A 16,593-nucleotide genomic window follows, 5' to 3' on the forward strand; every position below is an offset into this window, starting at 1 on the left:
GTGAGGAGTGTGCTGATACTTCTTGTCTGACTGGTCTTGTGAAATATATTTTTGGTTGTGGAGATATAAATGACAATAACAAAACAGTCAGGAGTGGCTGTATAGCTGTGCCAATGAACAGGGATTTGAGCAGCTAAGTGACACAGACATAGTGTACAGTGTGTGTTTGATACTGAAAGACAGCAAAGACGAGCAGATGGAGGGAACTATTACCACACTCACTGAGATACTGAAATATGTTGATTTGGTACTAGAGTATGAAAGACAAAATTCGTTTTTGTGTACTTTAGTTTTGACACTCTGGAAAATGGAAAACAGTAGATAAGAAAAAAAGTGAATGAAAAGCAGAAAAAATTGGACAATTATTTTTAGAAAGTGCCCTGATAGCAAATGATATCAAATACATGTGTTTTAAGTGTAATTATGTAACTAAATACTCAGTTTCCAACAAGTAAAATATAAGTAATGCATTGGGATTTTAATTGTGACATGTTTTGTGTTTTGTAAATGCATAATAAAGCAGTCTCTGGCAAAAACATATGTGTTTAGGATTATTTGTGGTTTTCGGTTATTCATGCAGTCTTGGGTCTATACTAATCTAAATAATAATGAGTTTGCTGTATTTTATATCAAAACGTATCTCTTTTGTATCATACCAACAAGCACTCCGAACCTGCAAGTTTGGAAGTACCTTCCATTTATATTTACATGTACATTATACTTGTTGAGAATGTTGCCATAAATGTCTCTAGTAATCAAATTAGTATGGCAATGTTGTACGGAGGGCAAGAAGATTAGAATGAAATGGTATGAAATACATAAACTTATGTCAAAGGTGTAAGGAGATAGTAAATTTAGAAGAGATGAGCTACACATAGTATGATAATGGATAGCCCAAGATGGAAACAACCATTTAAAAATGAAACTAGCCAATCACTTAGCTACAGATGAACTATGGGCAATAAATAGGCTTGCAGATAATCATTTATAATTCTAGAAGTTTCAGTCTTTTTCCAGTTGTATCATACAGACACACTGACTTGAGCACACACACACACACACACACACACACACACACATACACACATAGGTGCTGATACAAATTTCTGATCATTTAAGTGTGTGTACTCACATATACTACCTATTCTTCAAGGATAGGTGAGCCATTGCCTTTCTCGTATACTGAGTGTTGCTTTCATCTGGAAATTTGTATTTGCATTATACTGTCGTTATCCATGTTTAATTTCTTACACAGTTTGTGTCATGGTGTCCAAAAGTCACATAATGGTTGTTGCAAAACGTCTAAACCTACATCCCCAATGGTCTTTGGACCAAAATGATTAATTAATTTGTAGTTGAAGGTTTGATGGCGTTTGAAATGATGTTCCATTACTACACAAAGAAATGTTTGCCAAACTCAAATTTCGAATACATTGTGTGGAGTTACTATTATTAGTTTGTTGGGTGTGGGCTACATATTAACGAGCAGATGATTTCAGTTCCTTTACAATGTACATGAATAAAATAATTTTTTAAAATTTTATTTACTTATTTATGTATTTTTTGAATTTTTCAAGGAAAAAGATTTGTTAAAAGGCTTGTCATATGGTCACTATAATCTTTTGTATGTCAGGTAGCTTTGTATCATCATTTTTTCAGTGTCGTATCATCTTTTCTTTCAGGTTGAATGGTTCTGGAATGGAAAACCGCTAAGGACAGGGTCCAGGTTCCGTACATTCTGTGACTTTGGATTTGTGATATTGGAAATTTCTCCAGTGTACCCAGAAGACTCTGGTGAATACTCATGTCGTGCCTTCAATGACTATGGGGAAGCTGTAACAACAGCAAGTATGAAAGTGCAAGGTATGTAGATAGATTGTAAATTAGATGTGAGAAATGAATAGTTCATTTTAGTTTTGTTTTTGTTGATTATCTATTTGCCTTCTTAACTTTGCACAGTAACTTATATAATGTCCATGAAGTTACCTTATTTTGCATAATTAAATTTAGAATTTTTCTGTTAATGAATGTTTGTGAATACTCATTTTATATGTTAGGTACATCCTGTTTTGATTTTAGTTATATCTGTTTTAGGTCAAGATGTGTATCTTAATCAGATAAATAGTCATCTTACTGAATTCCAAAAGAATGTCTTGTAATTTGTTCTTCCTCCATTTAACTTTTCTGATTACCATTGCTGAACTTTTTGTTGCGTTTACACATATGTCTTCTGTAGACAAAATATTCTTAAATCACTGCATCTGTATATTATTATATTTTGGCAAAACCTTTAAGTATTGTCACAGATTATCATCTTCAAAACTGTTTACAGGAAAGAGGAGTATCATATTAGAATCTCAGTTGCCAAAAAGTATGGAGCATACTATTGAGAAGATTGCAGAACTGGAAGGTCTTGGAAGTGCTCCAGCTCCAGCCGCACCTGAGGAAGATTCTGGAAAACCTCCAGAGTTCATCACTACTCCAAGTGACCTGACACTAACTGAAAATTCTTTGGCACACTTTGAATGCCGTCTGATTCCTATCAATGACCCCAGTATGAGAGTAGAATGGTTCCATAATGGAAAGCCTCTTTGGGCAGGGTCACGAATCAAGACCATAAATGACTTTGGCTTTGTCATACTTGAAGTTGCTGGTGTATATCAGAGAGATTCTGGTCTTTATACTTGTAAGGTTAGTGCACAATGGAATGAAAATTACATAAAACTTAAAAAAATTAGTTAAATGATGATTTATGTAAAAAAAAATGTAAGACTTAACACGGTGATAACATTTTACATTCTTAACAGGCCACAAACAAACACGGTGAGGCAACTGTATCATGTCAGCTGCAAGTCCGCAGTCGTCAGGGAATCATTCTTGAGCCACAATTACCAACAAATTTTAAAACGGGCACTGAAAGTATCCAGAAGCTGGAGGAGGCGTTATACAAGAAAGATGAAATAGTGACAGAAGAAGAGAAACCAAATCCTCCCAGGTTCACTGTTGAATTGAAGGTAATGATTTTATCATATCACATTTGAATGTTATCAACAAGGAAAGAAGAAGTGTTATATTTATACAAAAATATGAAAGTCAAGTACAATACATTCTTTTTGGTAATTTTTTATTCTTCTATACTAGTGATCAATGATATTCATTAATCGAATTATTTATTTTTTATCACAATGAAATTTCTGGATATGACACAGGAACAGTTTGTAATGTGTGCCCACTGACTGTAGCTCGTCTGTTTGACAGTTATTTTGAATAACTCAATACACGTATGTGTTCGCAGATGATGCTGTAATTTACCATCTAGTAAGGTCATCCGAAGACCAGTATCAGTTGCAAAGCGATTTAGAAAAGATTGCTGTATGGTGTGGCAGTTGGCAGTTGACGCTAAATAACGAAAAGTGTGAGGTGATCGACATGAGTTCCAAAAGAAATCCGTTGGAATTCGATTACTCGATAAATAGTACAATTCTCAAGGCTGTCAATTCAACTAAGTACCTGGGTGTTAAAATTACGAACAACTTAAGTTGGAAAGACCACATAGATAATATTGTGGGGAGGCAAGCCAAAGGTTGCGTTTCATTGGCAGGACACTTAGAAGATGCAACAAGTCCACTAAAGAGACAGCTTACACTACACTCGTTCGTCCTCTGTGTTCGTTCTCTTCCAAATGCGAAAATATTTTGTTGAGCCCAACCTACATAGGTAGGAATGATCATCAAAATAAAATAAGAGAAATCAGAGCTCGAACAGAAAGGTTTAGGTGTAGGTTTTTCCCGCGCGCTGTTCGGGAGTGGAATGGTAGAGAGATAGCGTGATTGTGGTTCGACAAACCCTCTGCCAAGCACTTAAATGTGAATTGCAGAGTAGTCATGTAGATGTAGATTTTAAAGCTAGAGATCTACATATAAAAACTGTAAGAGTGAAGTTCATATACTGACAGTTTGACATTACGTGTAATACAAATGTCGTGCGACATTACAGCATCTTGTAAGCCCCTCCCATATTATCCTCTGTTAAGGAGGTTGCTCACTCACATTATTTCAGAGGATGCAGGTGAATAATATATAAGTCAACTAGTACAGATCGGAGACCACATTTATTCATCAGTTCTGTGCGACATGTTTCATAATATTTACTGTGTCTTTTATAACCATGTGCCACTATTATACTCATAAAATATAAATGTATTACTCGTTGCACACGCCAGCCCAGACAATGCGTCTGTGAAAACACACTCTCACCCGTAGGCTACTACAGCACGTTGCCACACACCAGAGGCCAACCCCCACCACACTCTTGTGACAAACGAAGGGAAATGCATTCTCACATTGACACAACATAAGAAACACATACACTGGCTGATAAACAACTGGAACATCTATCTTTACTGGTATTACTAATTTAATAAGAAGTAAATTGTTCCTCCAACCTAATGCTCCTAAAACAGCTATTTACAATTTTTACATGCATATGTGGGGGGGCCCAATTTAATATTAATTCTCCTTATAACGAAACTCGCCATGACATTTCTGTAATTGATAAACGATAGCACGCCAATTCCTCTCGAGTACAATGTCCTGCTTTTAATGTGGACACTGCCAGTTCTGATGACAATATCGCCAAGCGGCACAATCGATTATTGATGAATTCTACATATATGACCACAACAAAATGGACGAAGCATTTTCTCTCTAATCACAGATATTCGTAGTCATGTTATATAAATCATACGGATAAATGAAGATAAAGAGAATTAATTCATATATGATCCAGAATATTAGATCAGTTTTGGCATAGGCATTTCATTTTTTAGAACTTACCTTTTAAGTCAAGAATTGTAACTTATTGTCATATTTTGATTTTTCAAAGGATGTACTCGACGTGCAAGAAGGAGCACCGATCCATTTCGAGTGCCGTGTAGAACCGGTCGGCGATCCTACGATGCGTATCGACTGGTTCCATAATGGTCGACCATTTGCCACGGGCTCTAGAGTCCATATGCTTAATGATTTTGGCTTTATTGTTCTTGACATGGATTACACATATGCCAGAGACTCTGGTGAATACGTGTGCTGTGCCACCAACAAGTGGGGGTCAGCAACAACGAAAGCTACACTCACTTGTAAAGGTAATTTTATACTTTGGTTTTCTTTGTATTTGCTTTGTACTTTTCAGACAAATTCCAAAGAGAATTGTACAAGGAGAGGTATAGATATTATGTATCACAGTGAAAGAACCTGCCACAAACTATAAACATTGAGGTCAACTCTCAAGTTTTCAGAAGAAAATTCTGGTGAAAGGAAACCTAGTTACAAATGGCAGTGCAAGTTATGTTTTGTGTAAATGTACACCAAGAGTATGTTTATAAGGCTGAGAAGGTGCCTCTTGCAGTGTATCTGGGTGTTGGTAACAACCTACAGAAACCCATCAACCATTGGGGCAAGTGCACAACCTAAGAAAACAGGTGGCTCATCTACACAAGGATATAAACATCTAAAGATTATCACGGGGGCTACGGAAGTAATCAGTGAATGATACATGTATATATAATGAATAAATGTAAGTAATTAAATAATAGGGACTTAGGCAATAATCCCTCAGGATATTAATGTAGGCTTATCGCCACATTTGAATTTTACTGTTGATTTATTGACAGGAGACAAATTTACTCTGAATGGTAGCCCTGCACAGGATAATACTATCCATGATGATACAGATGAAATCAGAAATAATTGTTGCAGCAGAGTGAGCAGAGCAGTTGCAGGCAATGGCTACCATAAACCAAAAGCATTGTGCAATGCACTGAAACTCAGTTAGACTGCATAAATTCCTATTGGTTTAAGAATTCAGTCAAATCTCATTGTAAAATTACTTCACTGTACCGAAGTTCAGTCACTGTTAACTACTCTAATGCTTACAATTTAAAAGTCTCAAAATCACCAACTGATATACTGAAAATGACTAACTACGGAATAAGTATACATAAGGAATATGCCTAACTTGGAACACACATAAACACGAGCAACACTCTGGCCACTTGGTCGACCTTATCCCACCTGCTTCTACTGGCAAAAGACCGTGATACTGGCCCTACGTGCTCTGTCCCTGTATGTATCACTTGGCACTACCTGGGTCACAAGAATATCTGTGAACCTGAAAATCATTCTTTTATACATTCATTTTACAAGCTCTAAATATTCAAAGTGCTATATATACATTATATCATTTTGTACACTTGTATTTGAATGTCTCATTTTTCTTACATGTTGCCATATAATCCACTTCCTCATTACATTTTCAACATTGCACAAACTGGTACCGCAACTGCCTGCTTTCTTGCTGGTTTGCACTACATTATTCGAATGTGTTCTTTACAGATATTAACATGCAAACTTCACATTAAATAAACACAGGCAATTAAATACTAGTATAAACTACCCACTAAGAGGCTAGAGAGGCTAAATGTTTTGTGTGTATTTTATAGAACTTTGTTTTGGACACACAGCATTAGCACTCTAAGATTTTTATTTTTAATAAATAGGTTGTTTAATTTATCATTATGCCATATATATTTATTTGTTAGTGGATGTCATACACTAAGAGTTGCTATATCGTGTGCACTGGTAGTGTATCGGTATCTATTGTTGTAGTTGTTGAACGATTTTAAATAGAATTGTTAAAAACTTATTTTGTGAAGAGGTACAAGCAAAGTGATATTTTATAAGAATTATCTTGTTGTGATTTCAGCACTGCTTTCAGATTTATTGTAGCTGTTGGGGACATGATTTTAGTGTTGTTGATGAATCGATTCTTAGTTTCAAAAATACTAAAACCATTTTAGTGTCCTGAGGCCAGGCTATTCCTTAGTTCCTCTCTCTCCCCTTGTTGGAAATTCCTGGCCACACACCCTTAATGACATTTATGTTAGGATTAAGGAAACCAGTCAAGTAGATCGCACTATCCAGCCTACACATTCAGGCATGCAGTGTAGGAAAAGCAGGTGATAGACGTCGGTTTATTGGTAGAATACTGTGGAAACGCAGTCAGTCTATGAATGAGATTGCTTACAGATCACTCGTGTGGCCCATCTTGGAATATTGCACAAATTTGTGGGACTCGTACCAAGTAGGACTAACAGTGAATACTGAATATATAGAGAGAAGGGTAGCATGAATGGTCACAGGTTTGTTTGACCTGTGGGAGAGTGTCACAGAGATGCTGAAGAAACTGAACTAGTAGACTCTTGAAGATAAGTGTAAACTATCCTGAGAAAGCCAAATTATGAAGTTTCAAGAACTAGCTTTAAATGGTGACTTTAGGAATATATTACAACCTCCTGCTTATCACTCACTCAGGGATCATGAGGACAAGATTAGATTAATTACAGCATACACAGAAGCACTAAGCAATCATTCTTTCCATCCTCCATACATGAATGGAACGGAAAGAATCCATAATAACGGGTACAATAGGATGTACACTCTGCCATGCACTTCACAGTGGTTTGCAGAGTATAGATTAGATATAGATGATTGTAAATAAATCTCCAGTACTGGAATCTACAAAGGCATCTTAGAATGTTGTAAACCCTGGGGTCTTATTGTAGCAACATCATTTTTATGTGTGGAACTATGGATTGTGTTTGGTGATTGCTTCATGAAAACCTAAACTAATAATGCAAATTCTGTCATTGAGCCCATGGCTGTAAAATGTGATTGTACTTGCTGAGATAATTGAGATAGAACAGATGAACTTAAACAGGTGGTTTTGAAACATAATTTCAAAATATACTTTGGAAATAAGTCAAGAAGAAACAAACAGATGTTACTTCATAGTCAGATATAAGTTATGGAGCTAACCACAGAATTTTGAAGATCCAGAAGCCTTTAGATATGAATGAAACGAGAACATTATCGTCTTCTGTTATCTTTTTTCCCCTGATGTTTATCCTGTCTAATAACAGGGTAGCCAGCTGCCTTTCCTGACACCACAGTTGTGAAGGTAACGTAAGTGAGGGAAATTGTGTGTGCCACCTGTATGTGAATTGTATAAACTTTGTCCTGTGTGTCTTCGTATTTTAACTGTTTATGTATTGTATTCTCTGAGGTGGAATTTGAGGACCAGCCAAGCATTTGCATAAATGAGTGTGAGGAAACTGCCTAAAAACCACACTCAGGCTGACCATTGTACCAGCCAACAAGTCATTAATCCAACTCACGAATTTGATTCAGATTTGGCTCTGGCTGAACTCACTGTCTTGCAAGCTAGTGCACTGCATGTTATGTTGTACGAGCAGCTCACGTACAAAAATTGTACATTCATAAAATGTCAAGTCTGTAAGAAGGAAGAATTACTATTTTCAGTTATTAAATTTTAGAACTTTCTGATACGGATCTAGCTCCAGAGTAGCTACGCTTGACTATTGTCTGAGTCAGCTATAATCTATCGGGAACTAAGCCTCTCCTTAAATTTTTGGATTCAAAGTAATGTGTTGTAAAGCTAGTCAGCAGGTCCATTTAATTGGTGGGAAAGTCAGGATTTTTGAATGGTTTCCTCCCTCTCGCCTTTTGCTGGTATTACTGTACGAGATGTCTGGGGAAAATGGATGAGACAGTCATTCGACCAGAGTAGAGTTGAATGGCAGATATGTATTTACTGACTCATGTGCTCCAAGCAGGTACTACCAGTGCTGTTGTAGGAGTCTGTGAGAAAATGGAGGAAGCACTAATTTGACAAAAAAGAGTGAACAGACTTTTATGGCTTGTGCTGTAGTATAACTGTGTGCCACATACAGAAGCGTTTCTTTTGTGGATACTGTTATGTTTGTAATCAGTAAGAAAATTATTTTTGGTATCTACTGTCAGAGTTTGTGTAGCCCTGTGGATAAGTACCAGATTACAAGCCAAAAGGGTTGTATTTCAGTTCCAACTATATGTAGAATTTGTTCTGTTAGTTTTCATTTATTTCATTCCTTCATCTTTTGCAATGATTTTAGGAGAAGACAGCTTTAACCTTGTTTGTCAGAATGAAAGGTAGATGTGCAGCAGTTATTTTAGAAAGCAGAGATCGGATTTTTATTTTCCCCTCCTGTATGAAAATAATGGTTGTTTGAGAGTCACTGCATGTTTAATGTCTTTAAATCTTTTAACACTTCTGGCCAGACTAAGTAATCCTTCTTTTTACATAGAAAAACTTTTATTTTATTGCTCTTAATCTGTTGTTCCTGCTGTTCCATTAAAACCAACATTGTGACATCATTTTAAATTCTGTTGAGGTATCCAAACCTTTCCATGCCCTTCTTATAGTTAGAAAACAAAATTCACTAGTATTGTAGCAAACACTAATCCCATGTTATACATAATTCACTTTTATGAATGTGGACATGTAATTAACCTTTATTCAAAAGACAGCATTCTATTCCCTCTGAAGCACACACAAACAGCAATTTTTGAAGATTTTTATGTTTAAATGTATCACAAACTTATGATAAAAATAGAAAAGAGTCAGCTTCATCCATCTATTTGCAATTCCTGCACTCCCTGTTCAACCAGAGGGAGCCAGAGACTGAAATCATATGAAACCTCTGCTCCATGACCAGCACTACTGTATGCTTCATTAAGAGCATAAATTATTACCATTCTGTGAGTCACTTGTGAATGAACTTCCTGGGTGTCTATCTAAGATGATGAAAGAAAACGCAAAAGCTGAGGTTCCTGTGATTTATACTTGCATATCTTTGGAGCTATGGTTGACTATTTTTCCTTTAGCTACTTCTATATCAGTCCAATGTAGAAGTGGCAGCATGGAAGAGGTGACCACATTTTTAATGTTATTAGTGAAACTGGCTTATAACTCATCAATTATCATAGTAGAATAACATGAAGCAAAGAGAAAATTCTGCTGTGGATGTTTTTTGTATGCACCTACAAAATTACTGTCTCTGTTGGTTGCTACATCAGAAGTATCTGCTCTGGTGGTTTCTGTTTCAGCAGCTGGCAAGAATAAATTAATCTTCTATAGGGGGAGACAACTGTCACACAATCCAAGAAATTAATCCTCTCCAAAAAGAGATAGAAGGGCTTTTTAATTTTGATTATTGAAGGAAAGGTCTGAAAGCCACTGTATAATCCAAAATGGAGAATATATAGTGAACCAATGTATCTACTATCTCCCTCTCTATATAGCATACAGCTGTGTTCTAGTTTCTTTCCTTCTATTTACCTACTTTCATTATGAGTAGTGTATGGGAAGAATAGTAATCAATAAGCATCTCTATTAGCATGAATTTGTATGATTTTACTGTCATAATCATTGCACAAGATGTGTAGGAGGAATGTTTGTGGATTCATAATGGAACTTGTGCTGTGTGATTTTGAGAGAAAATTTCTATGTAATGCACAATGCATTTCTTGTGTCATCAACCACTGTAGTTCATTAGTCATGTACGTGGCATTCTGCAGGAGACTAAGTAAAATAATGATGATTCTTGCAGATGTTTGAATGTTCTCTTTTTCTTCTACTGGGTAAGATTGCCAGATTTTCATCTTTTTTTTCCTTACCTCTTCATTAATTACACAAACAAAAGTTATTGTGCTGTATACAAAACTTGAAGTAGAATGGATATCTAGGTACATAACCTTCAGTGTTTTCATCTCCCCATGAAAAATCTACAAATGTTATGTTACACGAACAGTTGCTTGGAAACTATTATGAAGTATATTTTATCACTTACTGCATTGCAGTTTTTACTGTATGATTATAGATTCACAGATTACTCAGCCTCACTGACTCCTGAGTCTGGTACTTGAGTATTGCATAAGAGTACATTATATTATTCTGTTGCAGCAAAACGAGACGTTGTGTTGGAATCACAGTTGCCACAAGGAATAAGTGGTGAAAAGTTGAAGGAACTGGAGAGAGGACCACTGACAGAGGCTCTCCCTGAAGAGGCGCCAGCATCACCTCCGAAGTTCATAACTCAGGTTTGTTAGTGATTCTAATTGTGTGTATCAGTATAGTACTTTGCTGTTTAGTAAATAATTAGAAGCATATATCAAATGGACTTAGACGTAGAAAGTGTGACAACAGGCATTTGAAAGGTACAGCTTTCATTGGACAACAAAATGAGCAGTGGGTGAGTTTAAGAAACATCAGGAACTATCATTAAATACTAGAAAGTAGACAGTACATGTATGAAAGATGGCTGGAAATCTTTAAACAAGAGTATAAGTTTTGAGTTTCTTTCATGCAGTAAATATCCATAAAATAAAATGTTTGTAAATGTGTAAGGAATCTCAGGACAGTACAGAAGTACAGATTTAGAGATATAAATTTCAGAAATTCTTCTTGAAGTCCACTGAACTGTCTGAATGACTAGATAATATGATTTTGTCAATTTTAGAAGCAAGAACCATGTAATTATGTAAAGTAAGATTGCATATCAAGAGATAAATACATAACACTGTAACAGAGTGGTTGAGTGATCTTGTATATTTTTAATCTGGTTTCACATGTTATTTTATTGAGTAGATTTCTTTGTCAAGGTTTACCTTTAAATTTCAACCTCATACAGTGACAGACTAGTTGATGCATTGGATGCATACTTCACAGAAGTTTTGTTCAAACCCAGGTCTCGTCATCCTCATTGAGTTTCAAATGGTTTTCCTGATTCTCTTTTGGCAAATCTAGGAGTGATCTGTGTTTGGCTATGTTAATTTCTTCTATCAACTGAGTTTAAGCTTGATGTTTAATGACCTCATTGTTGATAGGATGGTAAGCTTGATTGATCCCGTTTTGTTTTGAATTTCCAGTTTTGACGAGTCATTTCACATTTTGGTTATTATGTTTATTTTTGTAAGTATGAGTGTTTCTTTGTTGTTGTCAAAAGATATACTGTGAGAGACAAATGGTATTTTGACAAGATAATGGTATAAAATATAAGTTAGTGTATGGTCATCAAATTTCAGACTGAAAGAAAGTCAGGTAAGATTACTGCAGTGCATGAAGTTCACATTATAGGAGATGAAGAAGGAACACTTCCTAACTGATTTCAGTAAGTCAGGAAACATACTAAGAAAATAAAGTGTCATTGAATCTTAAGCTTTTGCATTTTCTGTGAAGTAATTATTTTTAAATTTGTGCAGACTCGTAATTTGAACTTTGTCAGTTATGCTGCTCTTACTCCTGTCACAGTAGATTGGTACATAGGTTCCCCTCCTCCATTTTACTTTGTATCCTGTCAATTTCAAATTCATTCATCACATTGCATGCAGTAGAGAGAGAAATACAGTGTCAGAATATCTGAGCTATTCAGTGCTTAAAATCAATATTGTGTTGTTATGGCGAAGAAAGTTAATTTCAAAATCATGGTCCACAGCTAATGACAGAATGAAAAGTGGTTTAATATGTGATGTAGATGTGTCATAAATAAATTTGAACAGTAATAATTCAAATTTTACTTGAAGTGGAAAAACATATGGTCATTGTTAAATGTATTAAAAAGTAAACTGTGATCCAAGCTGTTATAACTGAATATCTGTTTTGAGAAGTGAAGATGACAAAAGAATTTCGGTAAAGGTATAAAAAGATTTTAGTGTTTGAGATAAGGGACTCAAAAGGGCAAAGATTTGCAAGTAATAGGAAGTAGTGTGTGTGTATGTGTGTGTGTGTGTGTGTGTGTGTGAGTGAGTGAGTGAGTGAGAGAGAGAGAGAGAGAGAGAGAGAGAGAGAGAGAGGGCGTTCCTCTTTTCTATTCATATAACAAAGAAGATTGTTGTACAATGCCCTTAAAGGTTTATTTCATATATTTTTATGCACCTTCCCTCTGCCTTCCCTGTCTGTGTCAGTCTGAACTGACACATCGCATTATTGCCAGTGACATTTCTCTTATTCAGTTCATATTATTTCTGAAGCATTTAATGTTATCTTTAGTTTCATGAATATCGCTGTGTTCCCTCCACATCTATATCATTGGATTGTCTGTACCGATATTTCATCCACATCATTAGGTCTGTGGCCCCTCTGCATCATTTTGTCTGGCCCTCCTCTTTCCTTACTTTCCAACGGCAGTTCCATGTACTATGAACTGTCATTCTAACTATATCTTTGCAAATAAAAACTACTGCAGCTTTCTCTTGTCCACATGGTTCAGTGTGTTGTCAGTGTGCCAGTTAATGGCTCAGATTGGAACCCTCAGCTTCACAGTGAATGTGAGTGAATGCTTCAGCTCCTGTAGGCGACATTTGTATAACATCAAACAGTCTTTCAAGCTTGGCTATACACTTACCTCTAGCTCTGTGCAACATGCAGCAGGAATATGGGGGTAGCAAGTTTCAACAGTCTGTGCAGCTGTGGAGTCCTGTTATGTGTGTAAACAGACACATAATTAATTTGCAAGTTGCTGTGTTTGAGATAGCTGTGTTGAAACTTTGAACATACCTAGGTTCAGCATTATTGGGAGACCTAATATGCAATGAAAATTCCTTAACAAAAACAGAAATAGAATTAGATATAACTGTATAGTTTATTCCTTGTTGCAAGTAACTTTTGTTTCATTTTGGTATCACAGATCACATCAGTGGGCATTGGTGAAGGTGAACCTGTCCACTTTGAGTGTCGTGTGGAGCCCCGAACAGATCCAAAGTTACGAGTGGAATGGTATCGTAATGGGAAACCGTTGCCATCTGGACACCGCTTCCGTACAGTCTATGATATGGGCTTCGTATCCCTCGATATATTGTACACCTATCCTGAGGACTCGGGTGAATATGTGTGTCGTGCTGTCAATGACCTTGGAGAAGATACAACAAAGGCAACAGTGTCTTGCAAAAGTGAGTTCACAGTAGGTTGTAGTGACACATTTTTCATGTTATGTTCTCAGAAATGTGTACACATATAAGTATTTCATGAGAATGTATCTAATGTCACAATACAGAAATAAGAAATGAGGGTAACACTGGTAGAATGGAAGAAAAATGAGTGCTATCTACTTTTTTTTCTAGCAAAAAGTGATGAGTAGATTCTGCTTCAGGTGATGCTTATAGTTAAGGATAACATCATGATGTGGAAATACTGTAAAAGGAAGACTTGTTCAGAAAAACATAAATATATATTTAACTTACCAAACAAAAGCACTGGCAGGTCGATAGACACACAAACAAACACACAAATTTAGTGTGTCACGTTTTACCATATCTCGATTGTGGCACTGTTGTGCTCGAAAGTGAGTCTCTTTCAAGAACTGGCAGTGGTAGCTAATTATACTAGGAGACGACTTTGGCTTGTGTCTGTGTATGTGCAGATGGATATGTGTGTGTGAGCGAGTGTATACCTGTCCTTTTTTCCCCCTAAGGTAAGTCTTTCCGCTCCCGGGATTGGAATGACTCCTTACCCTCTCCCTTAAAACCCACATCCTTTCGTCTTTCCCTCTCCTTCCCTCTTTCCTGACGAAGCAACCGTTGGTTGCGAAAACCAGAATTTTGTGTGTATGTTTGTGTTTGTTTGTGTGTCTATTGACCTGCCAGCTCTTTTGTTTGGTAAGTCTCATCATCTTTGTTTTTAGATATATTTTTCTCACGTTGAATGTTTCCCTCTATTATATAAATATATATTAGTAAATATATGGTGTGTCATGTTTTGCCATATCTCGATTGTGGCACTGTTGTGCTTGAAAGTGAGTCTCTTTCAAGAACTGGCAGTGGTAGCTAATTATACTAGGAGACGACTTTGGCATTTACACATTGGAACTGATTTCCTACAATGATAGCTCTCAGTGTTATGTGCCAGCTATCCACTGTCACATTTTAGCACAGAAAACTGCAGTTGGAACAGTGCATCGTGTAATTTGTGTGTGTTCTGTCACTGACTTCAGTGTTTTGAGAAGGTTGTTGACCAATGTTTCCTTGAATAATGGACTTTCTGAGGTTGTGGTGTGGTTAGGACTTCAGTTCAGTTGAAGATCTGCCTGGTGTTCTCTTGTTGACTACTTAACACCAGTTGCTGACACAGCATTGTGCATTTGCACCATGTCTCATGTTGAGTGCTGACAACATTGATCCAGGAAAAATGTAAGTAACAGCACTTTTGAAGCACCCTGTGACGTCTCTGACACAGCTCTACTGCAGCTGGCAGCTGATCAAGAAACATTGCATGACATGTCATAAGCATCAAATAAAAAGGTATTTCAGTCAGCATATAGTGATTATATGTTCACTGGGTATAAAAATGAGCACAATGTTTGGATGCAAAATAACAGAAAGATAGACGTAATGATTACTGTTAACTTTGATAGTCTGCTCAGTTAGATTTACCATTCAAAAGGATAATTGCTAAACTGTGTGAGAGAAAATGGAACGAATAGTTATTTATCATGTAAAATGTCATACTCAGAGAAAGCTGTTGTGAGAGCTGATTGGTCTTCCAGTCTCTCACTGGTGCTGTAGAGTACATCTCATAACAAACTCTTCCAACTGACCAGGAACAGAGTGTACCTATAAGCTCATGACAAAATGGGAAGTTAATATGAAATATGTGGGTACCAGTTAAAGTGTCGCAAAATGTTTGACTAGCACTCATACCCTACTTCTTGTCCAGTCACTGATAAAGTCAAATTTTATCACATTTTTAGCTTAATATGTGAGGAAGTTGTTGTATTTAATTCGTATTTTCATAGAAACTGATACTATTGTATTGTTCACCATTTGTATGTGAAGTGAGCAGGTGCCACTGTCAGTAGATGTTTGGGTGATATGGATTGGTGTGGAACAGTTGAATTTGTTAAGATGATTTATTTCAAACAGATTGCAGAAGATTTACTAAGCATCGTCCTCAGAGACACATTGATAAGGAACAGAATAACAAACATTTTTCTTTTTAATGGTCTAAATATTCCAGTGCACATGAATAACAGAAATATGAAAAGTCATAATAGATATGACAGTACAATTTATATTTTTCTTCTCATTGTTAACAGGACTGGCCTCTGTTTTGCTTGAGTTGAAATGTTTCTTTCTCTATTTTTACAATGGCAGGTTAAGCAATCATTTTCAAAAGGCAAATAACACAGGAAAAGCTAAATTTTTAATTTTATTGCCATTTTCATGTAAAACTTGCAATCAACATTTTTTAAAATTTTGTACCTTATGATAATATTGATGTTAGTCATTTGATAATTTTCTATTTTTCTCATGGAGTCTGAGTAAAATTTGAAATTTATATTTCTTTAAACATTTAATGACACCACCCATTAACAAAGCTATTGTTGAGAATAAAAGAGCAGTGGCCGTAGGGCAACTTGTTTTCTTAGGACTTCTAGCCAGTGTGGTATGCAGAAGAATGATCAGTTGAACTGTTCCACAGTGACCAGCACCACACAATCTTTATCTAGCTGCTACATTCACTCATTACAAGTGGAAAGGGGGTGGGTAGTGTAAACATAATAAAAAAATGTTGCTTTTGTTACCAGTGATTGCACCCGTTGTAGGTGTAGGGTTGCCAATGTCTACAATTTTGTTATACTCCACAGTGATTGCTGACCAACAGCTGATTATGCCTGCAGAACTGTCACATTGAGTGCCACTG

General features: G+C 36.2%; 1 protein-coding gene across 1 annotated transcript in view; it reads left to right on the plus strand.

Annotated features, from left to right (window-relative positions):
• The window catches only part of LOC126481730 (titin), a 534,189-nt gene that overhangs the window by 176,416 nt on the left and 341,180 nt on the right, over positions 1-16,593 (plus strand). The window contains exons 54-59 of the mRNA XM_050105683.1: positions 1,683-1,863; positions 2,333-2,691; positions 2,808-3,014; positions 4,885-5,143; positions 10,861-10,997; positions 13,583-13,844. Of these exons, the coding sequence (XP_049961640.1) occupies positions 1,683-1,863; positions 2,333-2,691; positions 2,808-3,014; positions 4,885-5,143; positions 10,861-10,997; positions 13,583-13,844 (1,405 nt within the window). The remainder of the gene's footprint in view (positions 1-1,682; positions 1,864-2,332; positions 2,692-2,807; positions 3,015-4,884; positions 5,144-10,860; positions 10,998-13,582; positions 13,845-16,593) is intronic.

The sequence above is a fragment of the Schistocerca serialis genome, chromosome 5 (genome assembly GCF_023864345.2).
Source record: "Schistocerca serialis cubense isolate TAMUIC-IGC-003099 chromosome 5, iqSchSeri2.2, whole genome shotgun sequence".
Taxonomy (NCBI): Eukaryota; Metazoa; Arthropoda; class Insecta; order Orthoptera; family Acrididae; genus Schistocerca; species Schistocerca serialis.